The 19,587-nt window shown below is 46.8% G+C and overlaps 1 protein-coding gene across 1 annotated transcript in view; it reads right to left on the bottom strand.

Annotated features, from left to right (window-relative positions):
• MERTK (MER proto-oncogene, tyrosine kinase) overlaps positions 1 to 19,587 on the bottom strand; it is a 123,688-nt gene that overhangs the window by 14,056 nt on the left and 90,045 nt on the right. Inside the window, exons 9-15 of the mRNA XM_045287095.1 lie at positions 14,199 to 14,352; positions 13,166 to 13,319; positions 11,120 to 11,205; positions 8,981 to 9,076; positions 8,286 to 8,366; positions 5,157 to 5,249; positions 1,525 to 1,643 (exon numbers count right to left, since the gene is read on the bottom strand). Of these exons, the coding sequence (XP_045143030.1) occupies positions 1,525 to 1,643; positions 5,157 to 5,249; positions 8,286 to 8,366; positions 8,981 to 9,076; positions 11,120 to 11,205; positions 13,166 to 13,319; positions 14,199 to 14,352 (783 nt within the window). The remainder of the gene's footprint in view (positions 1 to 1,524; positions 1,644 to 5,156; positions 5,250 to 8,285; positions 8,367 to 8,980; positions 9,077 to 11,119; positions 11,206 to 13,165; positions 13,320 to 14,198; positions 14,353 to 19,587) is intronic.

Raw genomic sequence — 19,587 nt, 5'->3', positions numbered from 1 at the left:
ACACACACACACACACACACACACACACACACACACACACACACGGCGCACAATGGTCTTAAAAGGAACACAGGCAGAAGGCGCCTTAGAAGCAAGGATAGCAAGATTCCCCTCCCTTACTTTGCACCCATCCGCTGGAAGGACCCGTAGCTGGGAAAGGAACTGGCGTTTGTCAAGAGGAAAGCCCTCAGTGAAACGATTGACAGGGCCGTTTCAACGAGGGGCTCAAGCATCCCGGCCATGCTGCGGGCGGGAGCGGGCCAGCGACGTTTTCTTCTCCCACGCACAGTCCTCACGAGTCACGCACGAATCGTGGGCAACTTGGAAGGACCACAGCAGAAACCCGCCCAAACCACCCTCGACCAGTAAAAACAGAAACTAACAAGCCTGGCCTAGTGGCTGACAAGTCATCACAGGGAACGGTCACAGAAGAGCTACTGAAGTCCTAATGCCCATACGTATAAAAGAGGAGCCCGCTTGGAAGTAGGGGGTGGGGGTGTCTCTTGTGTATGTTCACGAGGTCATGGCAGAGTCTGGTGGGTCCTAAACCGGCCCCTCTCGCAGTGGCATCATTTAGAGAGCAGACACACAGAGAGGGCGATGCCACGTGAGGGCAGATCGCTCAGGCGGTTGAAGGAGGGCCAGAAGCAAGCAGCAGCTGAGACAAAGAAAGCCCCTTCCTAGAGCCAGTGCCCCGAATCCAGAGGCCTGGTCTCTACAACTGGGAGGAGCTACATTTCTGTCCTTCGAGAAGCCCACTCCTGGGTGGGTGGTGGTGGTGTTACAGCAACACTAGGAAACTGAGATCAACCCCAACACACTGCAATCACGTCGATCCCAACTCCCAGAAACCCCAGAGGACACAAGCAAACTGTCCTCCTGCATTTCGGAGATGGTCAATCTTTACGGGAACACGGTGTCTCCCATGCAGCAGCTGGTGGGTTCAAACTGCTGACCTTGCAGTTTGCAGCACTGTGAATAACCCACTAGGCCACCACGGAGGCAAATCTTATCAAGGTTTTAAAAACACTTACCTTCAGTTGTAAAGTAGTGTGTGCTGAACATTCCTGACAGAAACACATTTCAATAGCTAAGACCACAAAAAATGTCTTAAAAAATGAAATAAAATTCTTCAAAGGCTAGAGAGCTCCACATGTCTCAGAAGAGCTGTCAAACGTCTTCTAGGAGATCTAATAATTAGTGGTCTTCCAGCCAACGCCTGTGAGCTGGGGGTGGGGACGCAGGGGCTATAAAGAGATGAGACTGGGGGCCTGGCCCAGCGGCTGCATCGCCTGTGAGGTTTAAAACATACGTATTCCGATTCTATGTCCTCCCTGTGAAGTGGGAAGACGACACCTTGTAGCAGGCCCATTGGGAGAGGGATACCTGGATGCACAGTGGGTGCTCTACAAAGCCCAGTGCCCTTTTCTGCTTTATTTTAAGGCTAGCCACTCAGCAGGCCTGGTTCCCCGTCAACCATCCAAGCCCCGTCATGGCGCCAAGGCAGCACAAATAGGCTATTACCTTTGGTCCTGTATCCAGCCGGGAATAAAGTAAGTAGGTATGCAGATCCCCGTATTTCATGAAGGGCAAAATAACCATGGGTTTTGGGATGCCCTGAGAGCTCATTTCTATACAGACACCTGAAAGGAGAGAGAGCGAGCGAGTTACAAAGAGCCATTGTTCTGTGTTACCGGAAGGAAACACAGGGACCATTGGCCAAATTAAAACCATGTGCTCTGAACAAATGGCCTAAAAAACGAAACAAAATAAAAACCCCAAAGCTCATACCGTACACACTGTGTTCCAAACTTTGGAACAGACAAAGGTCTCCTTATGTGCTCCTCATACCCCCACCCCCAAAAACACTGTGTGAGAGTTCTCAAAATATTGATTCATAACTAGCTTAGTCACCTAAAAACCTATGGTTTTCCTATTATAGTTTAAGGGAGGGGTAGCGACTGCCTTAGGATTCAAATGCAAACTGCACGTGGTAGTCAAATACTTAATCATCTGATAAAAGCCTGCTGTGATCAAACACTTAAGTAATTATGAGCACCTATGGGTAAAAATCCACAGCCCTACATTTTGATAGTATATTCAGGAAAAGCTATACCACCACTTAGCGCGGACTTCTAGAATTTGAACTTGCCACTTAATTCTAGGCTTCGGAAGTTTCTGTACATTGCGGTGAAATGACAAAGTGTCTTTGTTCTCAGAATCTGTTGAAGTTACCAGTGACAAAGGAATAACAGCAGCTTCATTGAAATAATTTTGTATCCAAACATTAGGTTTCAATCAAAGGAAAGTTGAAAGATCACACAAGAAGTTACAACGTGTCAAGTCACAGGATAGTAAAAGAGAGGTCAGTAGAAAATGCAGCTACAGGGATTCATGCTTAATGTCTGGGTCACATGGGGTGTTTCCTTTTGGACGTTTTGCAACGTTTTGGACGTTGTGCAAAGACCATGTTACATACTTAGCAAATACACAGGGCTCAATTGACAGCGATCACGGAGTGTTTCCACCTCCATTAATGCTTCGCTCTGTTTGCTTGCTGCGGTTGTCACTAGCGCGGCTTTGATGCATTTGGTAGCCATGAGGCACTTTATAGTAACATTGATGAAATAAAATTAGACGTAGAGATAACACGACAGCACTCAAGAGATGCGTGATACGTGAGATTTGATTCTGCAACTTACTAGCTGAAGCATGCACTGCTATGTATTCAGTTTTTCATTTGGAAGTAGGGAATGCTCACATAAGAATGAACATTGCACTACATGCATACATCAGTAACAGAGGCACTTCTTATGACTAGCAAGGCCCCTCCGCTGCTTGTCTGCCAGTTTGTTCTGCTGTGGTGGTTTGTGTGTGGTGAGGAGGCTGGAGGCGATGTCACTGGTATTTCAAATACCAGCCGGGCTCCCAAACGATGAGCTGACTGTGAAGAAAGACCAGGTTGTCCACTTCGGAGGGATCAGTCACTGAAAACCTTTTGGATAGCATCATAACAGGGTCAGATGCTAAGAAGCTCATGACTAGAAGCCCACATTGTCAGAGACTGTGCCAGAAGATGAGCCACTCAAGATGGAAGGCACTAAACATAAGTGGGCAAAGGCTGCCTTCTCAAAGGCGAGTTGACCATACAGGTGTGGATGGAGTAAAGCCTGGGGCAGTTAAACCTTCCAGACCTGCATTTGCTTGATGGACCACAACTCAAAATGAGAAGAAACAGCTGCAAACATCTATTCCTAATCAGAACGTGGAATGTACGAAGACTAAGCCTAGAAAAATTGGAAAATGTCAAAAATGAAATAGAACGCATAAATATGGACATTGTAGGCTTTAGTGAGCTGAAAGGCACTAGTACTGGCCAATTTGAACCAGCAAATCATATGCTGGGAATGAAAGATTCAAGAGGCACGGTGTCACGTTGGTCGTCAGAAAAAGAAATTTTTGTACAAATGCGCTTTACACAATTGATGTATGTATGGATTGTGATAAGAGTTGTATGAGCCCCCAATAAAATGATTTTAAAAAAATAAAAGAAAAAGAAATTTCAAGATCTATCATGAAGTACAATGCTGTCTGTATTGGGATACCTATCTGTATACAAGGAAATCCAGCCAATAAACTATTATTCAAATTTAACCAACAACCACTAAAGCCAGTGATGCAGGAACTGAAGAATTCTACCAATGTCTTTAGTCTGAAATTGATCACACATGTAGTCAAAATGTATTGATTATTGGCGATTGAAATGCAAAAGCTGGAAATAAAAGAGAAAGTGACGGTAGTTGGAAAATATGGTCTTGGTGATAGAAATGAAGCTGGAGATTGAGTGATAGAATTCTGCAAGACCGATGGTTTCTTCATCACAACTACCTTTTTCACAACACAAATGGTGACTGCACATGGATGTCTCCAGGTGGAATACAGAGAACTAACACTGACCACCACGGTACTGAGTGGCTGCAACAATGGGCTCAGGTCCAGGAGCAATCGTAAGAATGGCGCAGGATGAGGTAGTATTTCCCTTTGCTGTGCAGAGGGTCACCGTGGGTGGCAACCGGCTCGATGGCAACTAAGAACGACAAATGACTGAGGAGAGACGATGGAGAAGCTCGATATCAACAGCTAAGACCTGGCCCGGGGCTGACCGGGGACCAGCCCATCAATTGCTCATATGTAAGCTCAGGTGGAAGGAAATCATAACAAGTCCATGAGGGCCAAAATACAGCCTTGAGTCTATGCCACCTGAATTTCGAGAACATCTCAAGAACAGATTTGCTGCACTGAACACTAATGACAGAAGACCCGATGAGCTGTGGGAGGACATCAAGACCATCACTCATGAAGAAAGCAAAAGCTCATTAAAGAGACGGGAAAGAAAGGAAAGATCAAAGTGGACGTCAGTAGAGACTCTGAAACTTGCTCTTACTCATAGAGTAGCTAAAGCAAATGGAAGAAATGAAGTTAAAGGGTTGCATAGAAAATTCCAAAGGGTAGCTCGAGAAGACAAAGTAAAATATTATATCCCATGAAATCATCAATGTACCCTGACCATAAGAAATCACTACTCTAGAAGAGTGGAATGATTTCTACAGAGATGATCTATAGCAGCAATTCTCAACCTGTGGGTCGCGACCACTTTGGCGATTGAACAACCCTTTCATAGGGGTCACCCGATTCATAACAGTAGCAAAATTATGAAGTAGCAACAAAAATAATTTTATGGTTGGGGGGTCACCACATGAAGAACTGTATTAAAGGGTCGCAGCATTAGGAAGGTTGAGAACCACTGGTCTATAGTTTCACAGCTTTAAACCCTACTGGATTCATGGGTAATCTTAAACCAGTAAGAATGAAAACGTAAGTATGACTCTCATGTCATACCTTTGCGTATCAGGGCAATTTTAATCCCCTGCCATCTAGAACTCTGTGGACATGCTCAGCCCATCTTTGCCCAGGAAATGCAAACCTACTTTCACTACCAGCCTCAGGAAAGGTCGCCATCGGATAAGTCAGTCTCTGAGGTGAAAAGCCCAATGTAATATCTTAAATTGGGTTTTAGAAAGGGTAAATCTATGTGCCTCACACTTCCCCCCACCCCTTGGCAGCAAGGGGCAACCCGCCCAGCCTGTGTGAAGTACCGAAGAGGCTGATGACGTTGGGGTGGTCGAAGTCTTTCATGCACGCAGCTTCCCGGAGGAACTCCTCAATCTCTCGCTGCGAGAAATTGTCCACTAGAGAGAAGACAGCCCGCGTTAGACAGGAACAACTATTCAGGTGGAGAAAGAGAAACACAGCAATCTGTTCTCTAAAACTAAAGCCACCTTCAACTGTAAATACTGCTGTGATCGATATTTTTTGGCTTAAAAAAACAGGAAGCAAACATACCACCCTTCTGTTTGGCATATGAGTTACAAGTCTGGGTGCAGTCATACTTTGTGAGCCGGATGCATTTTCATGCCAAATTTTGGAATGAATTAAACCAACTTGAGCGAGACATTTAAAATCCCACAGGCCTGAAAAATGTCTGCCAACATTGTCCCTGGGCACCACCTGGCAGGTGGAATAGAATGCGTCCGAATCAGCCTGCAAGCCCTTCCCAAGGGACTGAGTGGCAGGCTCAGTAGCCGAGCCTGGGAATTATACCTCCAAGGACTGCTCTTTCAAACACCGATGACTACGCTGCGGCCAGCTGCTCTCCAGTGGCTCAGGGTCTTGACAGCCTGGTGTGTATCAGCACCAAACGCTGCCGGGCCTAGGCCATCTTCACGGTCCTTGGTCACCTTGAGTCCACGGTTGTGGCCACTGGGTATGTGGAGTCATTTCCAACCGTGGGGCTCCTCAGTCAGTACTGCATCAGATGATTTTCTGTTTTGATCTGTATGGTGGTCACTGGTCACTGGCTAACTTTCAGGAGGAGATCACCAGGCTTCTCTTCCTAGTGCATCTTAGTCTGGAGACTCTGCTAAAAGCTGCCCACCATGGGTGACCATGCAGGGACCCGGAAGATCCATGGCACAGCTGCCAGCATCATAGCAGCAGGAAAGCCACTGCAGTATGCCAGACAGACAGGCACTAAGAAGTAGCCTGGGTACAACTCATCGATAGTTCATGCTAACCAAGGTCAAATTAGCAGGGCCAAAGCTAGGGCAGAAGCAGGGTCTGGGCCCAGCTCTTTATACCCAGACACTGAAACCTTTGTCTTTTAATCTGTAAAGTGGGAAAGGGAGGGGACCCTCTACAGACCCATTATGGAGAAGGATCAAATAAAATCATCTGCGAAAACAGTGCTCAGTCTGGCTCAGCACCCAGACTCTAGCTCACACTGAGTTCAGCTCGAGTGACTAGTCTAATCCCAGAGTGCCTTGGCTTCTGAGGGGTAATACTTGAACTTGTTTTCTAGGATTATTGTACAGATGAAACTGTACAATAGGAATAGCTACAGTGTACTATGACACTCAGGAACTCTCACGATGCTCTTGGGTAAGCATTGGGTTGCTAAGCACAAGTTGGTGGTTCAAACCCAGCAGTCACTCTGTAGATTCAAGATGAGGCTGTCTGCTCTTATGAAGATTTACAGTCTGGGAAACCCTATTAGAGTTGCTATGATTTGGAAGAGACTAAAAGGCAAAGGCTTTTTTTTTTTTTTTAGTTTTTGACACACAGTGAACATTATAGTAGTATTGGACATTGCTATATCTATTAAAAAGTTTTAAAAAGCGAAAAGCACTGTCCCCATCGGACTTGGTTATTGCGATTGCTTCTTATAACTGAAATAAGTATTGGCTCTAAATTCTGATTAAAAAGTCACAATATGTGTTTACAATCTAACTACATTATGCTCTATTTCCCAGTTAACAGTAGATTTGAATTTTTCAAGGCATTAATTTTACTTTACTCCTCTATCAAACGAGTGTTGATCATACATAGGGGGCTGATGTAGCAATAGCAAAAAATATTATCAAACTAAGCAGCAAATAAGTGTCACCTACATGAATTGTGATAAAGCATGCAGAGAACGTCTACACGGCATTAGTTACACATCTCCACGTGATGCACTGTGGCAAGCAGGAAACAGACGCGGTGAGAAGTGTTGCTGAGTCTGCTTATCTGATGGTGATGAAAATGTCCTGCACACCCTTCCTCCTTTCTACTTATTTCCCTTAGACAAGCAACCACGTGCCCAAGTCTTACCTAAATTAGACTTTTGTATAAATATCAATACAGATTCTAGAGTGATTTAACAGGCATCTGTCACTATTTTGGCCAACACTGTAATGCATTCTGTTCCACACCGGCACGAACTTTCTCGAATACAATCTGCTTGTGTTCCTCATTTGTTTAAGACCTCTAGTAGCCTTTGACTACTTGCAGGGTCAGCCTCTTTGTTACAGCTCACAGAGTCCTGCCCGACCTGCCTCTCTTGACAGCTCTTGAGAGGTTCTACCTTGTGGTCACAGTTCTTTACCTGCCTTTGACTGAATCATATTTCTCCTCTCTTTGAGAAGCTGACCTTCCAGGCAGTCGGTGACTTTGCAATGTCCATGCAACTGTCCCCACTGAGGAAGGGTCTCAACGAGCTAGCCAGAGTCAGAGTCAGAGGTCTTGGGGTCAGAGCTCACGAGGTCCATTGGCCTCAGTGCTTCATTGCTTATTTTGGAGTCATTAGCTCATAGAGAGGATGGATGGACGGACGGACGGAAGGAAAAGAGGATGGATGAATGGATGGTGTTGTTGTTCAGCTGGCACAATAGAACACAATACGTACGACCTGGTTCTGTGCCCTTGATCAGTTATGGATCAAGCTATTGTGACTCATCGGGTTTCTACAGGCTGATTCTTGTGAAGTAGACTGCTTGCCTTTTCTTCTCGGTCTGGAAGCTCCACTGAAACCTGACCAGCGTCGTAGCAAAACATCACCCTCCACTGACAGACTGGTGGTAGCTGTGTAGGAGGTTCACTGGCTGGGAATCAAACTCAGGTTTCCCACAGGAAAGGAGAGAATTCTACATTTGAACTACCACCACCCACATCGATAGACATACAGAGTTAACAGCAAAAGTAGCCGACACAATTGCTTTGAGTGTAATACAGATGTGAAGCATTCATGACGGTAGCTTTCCTCCTGGGATGGGGTGTTCTCGGCAGCCTTCTGACCCACCAGGGACTCAAATCCTGACCTAGGCATGCCATCTCTGGACTTCTGGAATGCCTGAGACGGAAGCAGCCATCTGCACCCAGAACAAAGGGGTGAATCAGGGATCACTCACACTTCATGGTCTTCACGGCTACTTTCTGAGAAGTCCCATCTGGCTGATTAAGACTTCCTTCCATGACAGACCCAAACTCTCCTGTCAAGTAAAACAACATCTATATTAGCCTTGTGCAAAATCTCCCCCGACGACCGAAACACAAGGCCAGAGAATGACCGGTACACAGCCAGCTAGCCAGCCCATACTGTGTGCCTGCAGGGATACGTGCCCTGCACCAGGCTGCTGCTCAGCATGCGCTGAGATGACTCAGATCTAACTCAGCTCACCACTGCATGAAGCAGGGTAACACATCCAAGAAATGTACCGGAGAGCATGAAAACCATTATGGAGGTTCATGAAACATACAATCTCAGTACTATTAGCATTCACCTCCATTCCTATTTTACCAGGAAAGTACCAAGAAAAAAATAAATTTAAGAATAAGAGGAATACATTTAACTTACAAAGGAAACGGACTAAAGAGTGGCATACTTTTCAAAGAATTAAAAAAATGAACATTTTTCAAGGGCCTACTCTGTATGAGACCTTTCCATAGGCCAACGCCATAGTTTCCATCATTTCCCAAATCACTGCTTACTTCACCCAACTGTCAATTATACAGCAACTGCTTGCATGGACACTCAGTCATTAAAACGGCATTTCATTTAGGAAATAAACACGCGCTTTAAAAAGGACTTCTGGAAATTGCTTACCTTCTCCCAGAATTTTCCCAAGAACTAACAGATTTCTGTCCATCACAACATCTTCTAGTTTATTTTGCAGTTCCTGGCTGACGCCCAAGCTGTGCACTACAGCAGGAACAACAAGGTGTGCGTGAGAGTTAGGAGTGCGCTTTCGTTCACTGGAAGGTATTGGAAACTACAGTTAGGGTCCTGTGAAATCCTAAAGCCTCTTTTATCTCACACCAGTATTTCTCCATCAAAATGCATAACCCCTGCGTTGTATTATGATTAAACAGAGTAGACCAATTCCGAATACGATTCAGATCAGAACCCTTATCATTGTGTGTTAGCAGCATCCAGCAATCAGATTCAGGTGGGAACAGTTTCCCCTGGACTTAAAGGAGTAAGGGAGAGAAGTCGATGGGTACATTTTGGTAGGCAACACACTACTGTGTTGTCAATTCACTGTACGAATGCACCACGAGGGCATGACCGCTGCCCTCCCAGGCCAGGGAAGGGGGCACATCAACCACAGGAAACATGCAGGACAGAGCCAGCTACTGTCTGTCCTACACAGGGTCTCCTGCTCTTGGGGGATGCCGTTAAGTCAGTTCTGATGACTCAGGCAGACCCGGGTGTGGAGGAGCAGACCCACTCCACGGGGTTTTAAGGCTCTGACATCACCAAAGAGGTGCCCCGAGTGGGTTTAAACTGCCGATCTTTAGGCTAGTACTGGAATACGTAACCTTTCGCACCACCCAGGGACTCCTACCTATGTACAAGGAGGGGTTTCAAAACGTTCCTGGGAAAACGCCATTATCTTTTCATTCCGTTTCTCCATGAACTTGACAAAAGCCCTTGTGTCTGCCAAACCTCATTCAGGTGATGCAGAAGGCGTTCGAGTTGGGGAGTTGAAGAGTATGTGTTTTGGTAATTAGTGCTGCCATGAAGCACTGAGAGTAAGGACTGTCCATAAGTGGATCCAGCCGGCAAAGAAGGAGAGACGATTGCCTGCCTATCAAACGATTCCATGAGGGCCCCGGTGCAGACACCAGTAAGCCTTTGAAAGAAAACCAGACCCCAAGCCTGGGGATAACAGAACCATCTGTGTCACACAGGGGCCTCGGTCAGTTCATAAAGGCACACTGGCTCCTAAAGAGAAAACTGACCTATACGGTCCTTTCTTCCCTCCAAAAGAAACTAAGGGCAACAGCTCTAAGCGAAGATTTCTTTCTTTTCTTTTTTCATTTAAGGACAAAGAATGAAACATCAAAACCTCTAGATCATTAACCAGACAAGGAAATAAATAATATTCCACGTTATGTAAATTTTTATTTCAAAGCAACCTATACTCCAAAAGATTTTTTTGTTTTGTTTTGGTTTTGGTGTGTGTGTGTGTGGTGGGGAGTGATGTCAGGGAAGGGGTGATAACATTCAAAAGTGTGGCTTTGATCATATTGGCACATGATTTCTACATTGTTTCTGAGATCATTCAAGAACTCGGTTATCTCTTTAGGCCCCCCCCCCCCCCCCACACACACACACTTCAAATTACTCTCTGACTCCACAAAGCTCAAACCGTGTAAGTGTTACAAACGACTGTGTGGGCACACTGTCCTTGGAGTTGGTTGCCAGAAAAAGGAGAGAAAAAGGGAGATGTCAGGGCCTTCGCTGCTTCCTTTAAGTCAGCGGTTCTCAACCTGTGGGTCTCCACCCCTTTGGGGGTCGAACGACCCTTTCACTGGGGTCGCCCGGTTCATAGCAGTAGCAAAATTATAATGATGAAGTAACAAGAATTTTATGGTTGGGGGGTTACCACGAGATGTTGAACTGTATTAAAGGGTCACCGCATGAGGAAGGTTGAGAACCACGGCTCTAGGTCCTTCTTTGCCTTGTCCCGACACCGGCTCCCGTTACCCCAGGGGGTCTCTTCCCACCTTGACTGATGGCCTGGTTAACGCAGTTCCAGATTGCCCGGAAGCCAGCCAGCGGATGCTGGATGCCCCACAGCAGCATTGGCCTAACCACTCGCTGGCTGCTAAAAGCACTTCTACATTAAAAATACTGATTCTTTGACTTCTGCTAGCAATCTCTCCAGTGGCTGGGGGCTGTTGCTTAGTCCTCAAAATGCTCTGACCTTTTGCCTAGAGGAAAGGAAAGCCAACTTACGGGTGAGCTCCACGGCGCGCCGGCAGAAGGACTTCTTCGCTATGTAATTCACCACCAACTCAGAATCCTCCTCTGCGAAGGCGCTCCTGGACAGAGAGAACAGAGGCGTCTCAAGCCATCATCAACACAGGGCAACGGAGGCTGCAAACACCAAGATGCTGCCTTTCGAAAGTCTCTCTTCCGTAACCAAAGCATTTCCCAGTAGAAGAAAACTATTTCTTCCCTTAGATCTGTTTTAGGCTCACCCAGCTATACCCAAAGAACTCCAGCCAAGAACCCTTAGAGAGGCAGAGAACAACTGATGGATTAAATAAAGCCCACGAGATACTGTTTTCGACTAATGGTGGTAAACTCCACAGAGCTCTCAGCTCTCCAATCACTCACTGCCACAGAGTCGATGCCTATGGGAATGGAGTCCAGTCAAGAGAGAGAAAACAGCCTGTGGTCAGCTCTTCACCTGTTTGAAACGCTTGCTTGGCTCAATGATTCCTGGGTTCTCCCAGCCCAGGTTTCTCTTAGGTCTGCCAAGTTCCCTGCCACCACAGGGCCTTCGCACATGCTACGCTCTCTGGATGGAATGTTTTCACCCCTCTACCTGACCTAGTTAATACCTGCCTTTCTTTCAATGTTTGCTCCAGGAAGGCCTTAGGAAAATCTATCCTGATTTTCTCGTTACAGACAAATTCTCTCATTTATACATTTTCCAGACCCCTATTTAGCACTTCCCACAGTGGACATTTTACTTGTTAGACTGGCTAATTCCTGGCCAACACCCTGTTCACTGGCAGCATAGAAGCAGCGACTACTTTTGTTCCCCTTTGGATCCCAGGCTACGCCACAGTGCCTGGCACCTGGTAGGCTCTCAGCACAGGAAATGAGCTGCCCTGGCAAACCTTCTTCAGAGGGTCTCAGGACCTGGTCCATACTGAGCTCACACCCTGCACCCAGGCTTTCCTATAAATACATATCTTGACATTCCCTGCGTGTATTCCAGTGAACTTAATGCTCCGGGACGACAACAGCTTTTTTTCGTCCGTGTGTCTATATAATCCTTCTTAGAATCTACATAAAGTCGAGCCACATAGAGGGAATCATGCAAGGGGGCTTCACAGTTCATGGGCAAGGGAAAGATAATAGACTCTCGCGAAGTTCCTTAGAGTCATATCTTTGTGAAGATGGTATTGAAAGTGCTGACCCTCGTGACTGGAATGGACACTCTGGAGCCCTCTCCCCAGCCCATGGGAGGTCTTGGAGAGAGTTCTAGTAGAAGAGCGTCCTTAAGGTGGAGCAATGGGAGAAAGCAGCTCAGCCTCTCCCGAAACAACACCGCACCTACGCCCCACACCCTGGCTGGCAATAGCCTGCATCTTACAAAACCCTTTCCCAGCCACGTAAGACACAGATGGATCTCATGGAAATCCAAACTCGCTGCAGAACCGCAGTCAAAAACCGAGCTCTGGAACCATGGTGACACACAGCCTTAGGCCCATAGGCTGCTGTGGCCTGGCTTCTTCGCTTTGTGGACCTTCTGTACTGCATTGTCGAGCAGGGAAGAAGCAAAGGAGCTTCCTTTGGACTTCGATGTTAGAACGCAGTGCGTTTCTCTACTAGGAAAATAACGTATCCCTACAGAAAATGTGTAAAATAAACCAAAAGGGAAAACTGAGCCACCCATGGCTACACCCTGCTAGAGTGGCCCATGCTTTCTGGGTTTGCTTCTGGTATTTTTAGCTATCCTCCCCTGCCCCCCACGTAATCAGCATCATTTTAAAGCTTCTACTAAATGCCTTCTCCTAACAGCCACCCAGTTTGAGTAGTGACGTCCTACAGTCTTCTCTCTGTCAAACAGGGTGTGTTGGGTCTGGCTTTCTCCACTCTGCAGGCATTCGCCTAATTAAGGAAACCTCCTGGCTCCAGGGCCTGCATCAAGCAGGGCATGGGCTGGGTGCAACCTGAAGTGCTTGGGCCAACAGGCCAGGCACCATCCTTTGGCACCTTCGCCTTGTCAGGAAGACTGGGCAGAGTATTCCTAACGGGCAAACTTACCCAAACCTTGTTTCCCGGGCTCTCTTTCTGATGGCCAGCGAGATATAGAAAATCAACCCAACTGAAATGAAGCCACAGATGCAGCCGAGGATGATGACCACGGGGTCTGTGTTGCCAGGTGCCGGGGTTGATGATGGGGCAAAATCTACCCAACCTGGGAAAACACCAACAGGTGCAATTAAAACAGAGCATCTCTTTGGGATTTAAAATCCCTGACACTGGCTTGCCATGGGGAAGAAGAGACAGCTTGTCTTCCCCTTGCCCACTCTGAATGTTCTCCTGCACCAATGTCTGCTGAAACCCTCGTCTGGCTACGAGGCAACATGCACAAGGAGCGCATGTTTTCAATGGCGTCATCTGCTTATAAGTCCCGTCTGCTCTTGGGTCCAAAGGCCATGTTTGGAAAGGACTTGTAAATGTGTCATACTGATAAGATGGCTGTACCTGGGTTTGACCACAGGCATTTAAAATTAAACTATCTATGGCTGGTCAGAGGCAGACCAAGGTGGCGCCTTGGTCTCTGGAAGTGAGCACAGCAGTTGAGGACACTTCAAACACCAGGCCATGCCGAGGTATTTAGCGCAATGCCAAGGGCAGCTTTTATGGGAAAGACTTTATCTTATTTACAAATCAAACCACAAAGCATCTTCCCCAAGGTATGACTGGATAACAACATGGTGAGCAGCCCTGCTTAAGGCATCACAACACACACACCATGGCAATGACAGAGGGCAACGGGCTAGTCCCATGTCCTTTATACATCATTGACACTAAAGTCAGTAAGTACACGAAAACCTGGTATTCCGACAGGATGAATCTTCTTGGCGAGCCATTATTGTTCATAGTAGCGGTCGCAGGGGCTCTGGGACCAATGACCTTATGACGTGTGTTATCACACTACCTTTGACATGGCCCAACTCTCTTTGGACTTGTTTATCATTCTTGATCAGCCACGGATTCCATATTACTCCTTAACCATGTGTGCACTGCCTAGACCGACAGGCTCTGTCAGCTGGTCGGGGCCGGCTCTCACCGTGTGCAGGGATGAATATGTTCACGGGGCCACTGAAAGGCCCCACGCCCCCTCTGGTGATGGCAGCGATCCTCACTGTGCATGTGGCGTTGTGGGCTTGAACGGGAATCTGGGCGTGGCTGTCATTTTGGCCCACCTCTTCAGAAAGCTCTTTCTGGGGACACAGAGGAAAGAGAAGGGAAGGGAGTCCTGAGGCACCGCAGAGGAGCGCCATCCCGGCCACACGCCTGCTGAAGGGGTGCAACCACGCTTCCATCGGGTCCCTTCCTCACCCTGGCCACAGCCAGCAGAGACGAATGTGGGCAGAGGGACCCAGGACAGGGTCCTGAGACCAAGAGAGGGGCCATGCAGCATGGGGACACGGACCATGGGAGCAAGGCCTCCCCCTGGAGCCCCTGGCCCCACAGACGCACCATAGCGGACCATCCAGGAGTCGCTCAGGGCCTTTGCACCCGCCCCTCTCTCTGGCACCAGCACAAATAGGTGCCCATTCCTCGAAGCACTGAGAACTTTCCTAAAACCTAATGTTGAAGAGGACAACTCATACTTCCCCAACCTTGGGTGGGACAACCATTTGCTCAATTTTTTTTTTTTTTTTTTTTACCATTTGCTCAATTTTTAAAAAATTGAGTTTGCTTTTGCTTGGAAGCCACTTCCCTGAAACAACGAGCCATTAATATGAAGGGGGAAATGATGTTTGCAAAGAATTAGCACCAAGTGTTGGTACGACCCTTTCCCTCTGTTCTCAGATCTTGACTAGGGTGATGCTCCCTGGGGAAGACACCGTTTCATGACCGGAGCTGGCTTTGTAAATCAGAACGTAGCACTGGGAAAGCGGAAAGGAAGCCCTAAGAAGTCTCTTGTCTCTAAACCATGGGCGTTTGATTTGACAGACAGACAGACAGAGAGAGAGAAAAAGTACTCTCAGACATCTGGAGCACAAATGTCATTGTCATCAATAAACAGCATGGGTGTGGTTTGGGTGATAACTTTATTACCTCAGCCCTCAGTCTCATGTCACTGCTCTGAGCAACAGTGCAGGTAGAGCCAGCTCAGCCTTCAAGGACAGGGCAGCCCTGTCACTCACGACCAAGGGGACAGACACCTGCATCAGCCATCCAGGGACTGTTCCTAAAGCTAACCCAACAATGACCACCAGGACGAGGGGATAAAGCAGAAAAGGCCACCTTAAAAACATTGCAAGTTTTTCAATTCCAGTGAATTCTGAGATTTACCAAAAATATTTTGATAATTTTTTTTTTTTTGAGGACTGATAGATTCTTTCATTAGCAGTCAAAGCACTTCACACCAGTAGGAAAATAAATGTTCCTTCCCTGAACAAGTACCTGGAAATGACTCAGAACCTTAGTTTGGAGTTGTGTGCCCTTGGTGTGAAGAACACCTTAGAAGCCAGAACATTAGTTTGCTGGGATCGTTAAGGTACAATGGGAAAAAGTTATCTATCAATATTCATTAATTCCTCATACTCACCAAGTTCGCTGAAATTAAAACAAAATAAAGCTTCATTTAGAGCAGCCAGTCCACAGAGAGGACCACATGGCCAGCCCCACTATGAGACATGATGCCCCTCACTGACCCATGGCCCTGCGGGGGACAACACCAGAGACACAGTGTGGGAATTGCACCTGATCTGAACCCGCCACACTGAGGCAAAGCATTGGGGGAGTGCAGTGGAACAGCAGGGGAGGCAAGCAGCAAGATCCCCAGGGAATGATGAGGGTGGACATTGGGGACGGGGCGTGGTGCCCCAACAGGCTGGACTGGAAAACACTCTTAAAGGCCAGCGATCCTTGAACTAACTACAAGCTTTTCTTTCTTGGTATATTTTAATTTGTTCTTTGTCAGTGGCTTGATGTTGTTGCTGTTTTGTTGTACATTGTTGCTTGGTTTTGCTCTGTCTTGTTTTTGTGCATGTTGTTGTCTCCGCAGGTCTTTCTGGATAGGACAGGCTGTATGAACAATCTGGAGGAGAAAACAACGGGACTGACAGTTCCAGAGGGACATGGGAGAGGGGGAGGTGGGGGGAATAGAAGAGGTGTTAACAAACCCAGGGACAAGGGAACAACAAGCGATCCAAATTGGTGGTGAGGTGGGGGTGGGAGACCTGGTAGGGCATGATCAAGGGGAATGTAACAAAGAGGAAGTGCTGAAATCCTGGTGGGGACTGAGCATGATAGTGGGACAGGAGGAGAATCAATGGAAATAGAGGAAAGAGCTGGGAGGCAAAGGGTATTTATAGAGCTCTAGATAAAGACATGTACATATACAAATATATTATATGAGGATGGGGAAATAGATCTATGAGTCTATATTTATAGGTTTAGTATGAAGGTAGCAGAAGGACATTGGGCCTCCACTCAAGTACTCCCTCAACGCAAGAATACTTTCTTCTATTAAATTGGCATTCTATGATGCTCACCTCCCCGACACAACCGCTGAAGACAAAGTGGGTGAATAAGCAAATGTGGTGAAGAAAGCTGATGGTGCCCGGCTATCAAAAGATATAGCATCTGGGGTCTTAAAGGCTTGAAGGTAATCAAGTGGCCATCAAGCTCAGAAGCAACAAAGCCCACATGGAAGAACATATCAGCATGTGCAATCACGAGGTGTCAAAGGGATCAGGTATAAGGCATAATCAGAACAAAAAAATTGATGTGTGTATGGATTGTGATAAGTTGTATGAGCCCCTAATAAAATGATTTTTTAAAAAAGCTTCTATATATGTAGTTTTTGATGACTCACAATGTACCTCTATCTACATTTTACGGCTCCTTAGTTTTTAAAAGGTGCTCAATAGAAATCCAAACCTCATCTTAAGATCATGAGTGTGCATTGACGTTGGTACTTTTTCACCATGAGAGCATCATGGCTACACAGCCGTTCAAGCCACACAGCTCTCTCACAGGAGGATGTGCTGGGTGCCCTCGCTTCCTCCCAGCACGCCTCACATTAAGGCTCTCTGGCACGTACATAGAACATGGGTGTGCTGCACTGGGCACAAAACTCCCCTGGCAGTATTCTTTGTTCTTCTGGATATTTTGATAATTAAATGAGCAAATTAGCAATGCATGATTTTTGTTGTGCCCTGGCATTATCTTTTCAAAGGAACACAGCATTATATTTATGGCAAACCTGGTTTTGATGATGGGTTAATTGGCCCTTTTCCTTCTTTTTTTAAAATGATTTTATTGGGGGGCTTGTACAATTCTTATCACAATCCATACATCCATCCATTATGTCAAGCACATATGTACATTTGCTGGCCTCATCATTCTCAAAACATTTGCTTTCTAGTCTAGCCCCTAATATCAGCTGCCCATTTTCCCCCTCCCTCCCCACTCCCCCCTCCTTCATGAACCCTCCATAATTCACAAATCATTATTGTTTTTTCATAAGTTACACTGTCTGACATCTCCTCCCGCCCTCTTCTCTGCTCTGCCAACCCCCAGGGAGGAGGCTATACATAGATTCCTGTAATTGGTTCCGCTTTTCTACCCCACATTCCCTTCACCCTCCAGGCATCTCCCCTTTCACCATTGGTCCTGAAGGAGTCATCTGTCCTGGATTCCCTGTGTTTCCAGTTGCTATCTGTACCAATGTACATCCTCTGGTCTAGCCAGATTTGTAAGGTAGAATTGGGATCATGATAGTGGGGGGTGGGGAGGAAGCATTCAAGAACTAGAGGAAAGTTATATATTTCATCGTTGCTACCCTGAACCCTGATTGATTCATGTCCTCCCCACAACCCTTCAGTAAGGGGGTGTCCAGTTGCCTACCGATGGGCTTTGAGTCTCCACTCTGCACTCACCCACCTTTACAATGATACGATTTTTTGTTCGGAGCTGCTGGTGGTTTCCAACTGCTGACCATGTGGATCACTGCCCCCCAATATGTGCTAAGTGTGCCTCTCACTGGAATACTGAGCATATATTGGTGGTGGTGGTGGCGGCGGCACTTCAAAACCTCTCTGCATTCCATTTTCTGGCCAACTTTTTGAAGCCCCCGCACACATCCCTAATCACAACTTAAACGTTTATTCTACATCTACCCACAAAACTGTGATAATTCCTTATGTATATTCAAAATGCATGGCCTGAAAGCACTGACCAGCATGGTTGTCTTACTTCAAGGTTCAGGATGATGAGACCTGCGAGGACAACAAGCGCTACACCTGGGTAACATCTGCTCTGGGACACATCTGCCAACCAGTTTACACAGATTAGCCCTTTACACATGTTAACTCACTGGAGGACCCCAAACAAAGCTCACCGCCATCGAGTTGATACCAATTCCTACCGACCCGATAGCACAGAGCAGAGCTGCCCCTCTGGGCCACTCAGGCTATGCATCTTCCTTGTTGTTGGGTGCTGTTGAGTGGGCTCCAACTCATCTTGACCCCGTGTGCCACAGAACACAATGCAGCCGAGGCCTGTGCCAGCCCCCAGTGGCTCCTATCTTTGAGCCTATTGTGGCAGCCACTGTGTCAATCCATCTTGTCAAGCTCTCCTGGGTCTATAAGGGAGTTGGTTCTATATATTATATGACTACCTGCTATGGATGCTTCTTTCTTTTTTAAAATACTTTTATTGGGGGCTCTTACATCTCTTATCACAATCCATACATTCCTCCAGTGTGTCAAGCACATTGGCGCATATGCCACCATCATCATTTTCAAAGCATACTCTTCCTACTTGAGCCCAATATCCACTCTCCATTTCTTCCCCCACCACCCGTCACGAACCCTTGATGAGTTATAGATTTTTTTTCCCATCGTCCTCCTTTCTTACATCGTCCTCCTTCACCCCTCACCCACTTTTCCATTATTCATCCACCTGGGAGAGGGTTCTAGGTTGATCCTTGTGATCTATTCCCCCTTTCTTGATTCTCCCTCCCCTCCCCTAATCCTCCTGGTATCTCTACTCCCCTTGTTGGCCCTGAGGGGTTTATCTATCCTGGATTCTCTGTGTTGTAGGCTCTTATCTGTAGCAGTGTGCATGCTCTGGTCCAATCCAATTTATAAGGTAGAATTGAGGTCATGATAGTGGGGTGAGGGAGGCACCAAAGAGCTAGAGGAAAGTTGTGTTTCATCAGTGCTATACTGCACCCTGACTGGCTCATCGCTTCCCTGTGACCCCTCTGTGAGGGGATGTCCAATTGTCTACAGATGGGCATTGGGTCTCCACTCCATGCCCTCCCACCCCATTCACCTTGAGCATGGTTTTATTTTGGGTCTTAGATGCCTGATACCTGATCCCATCGATACCTCATGATCACACAGGCTGGTGTGCTTTTTCCATGTGGGTTTTGTTGCTTCTGAGCTAGATGGATGCTTGTTTACCTTCAAGCCTTTAAGACCCCAGATGCTATA

This window comes from Echinops telfairi, unplaced genomic scaffold (assembly GCF_000313985.2).
Source record: "Echinops telfairi isolate 266 unplaced genomic scaffold, ASM31398v2 ScPeMD7_11;HRSCAF=52, whole genome shotgun sequence".
In the NCBI taxonomy this organism is placed as follows: domain Eukaryota; kingdom Metazoa; phylum Chordata; class Mammalia; order Afrosoricida; family Tenrecidae; genus Echinops; species Echinops telfairi.
Note: the sequence above shows the minus strand (reverse complement) of the source record. Positions and strands in the feature narration are given on the sequence as shown.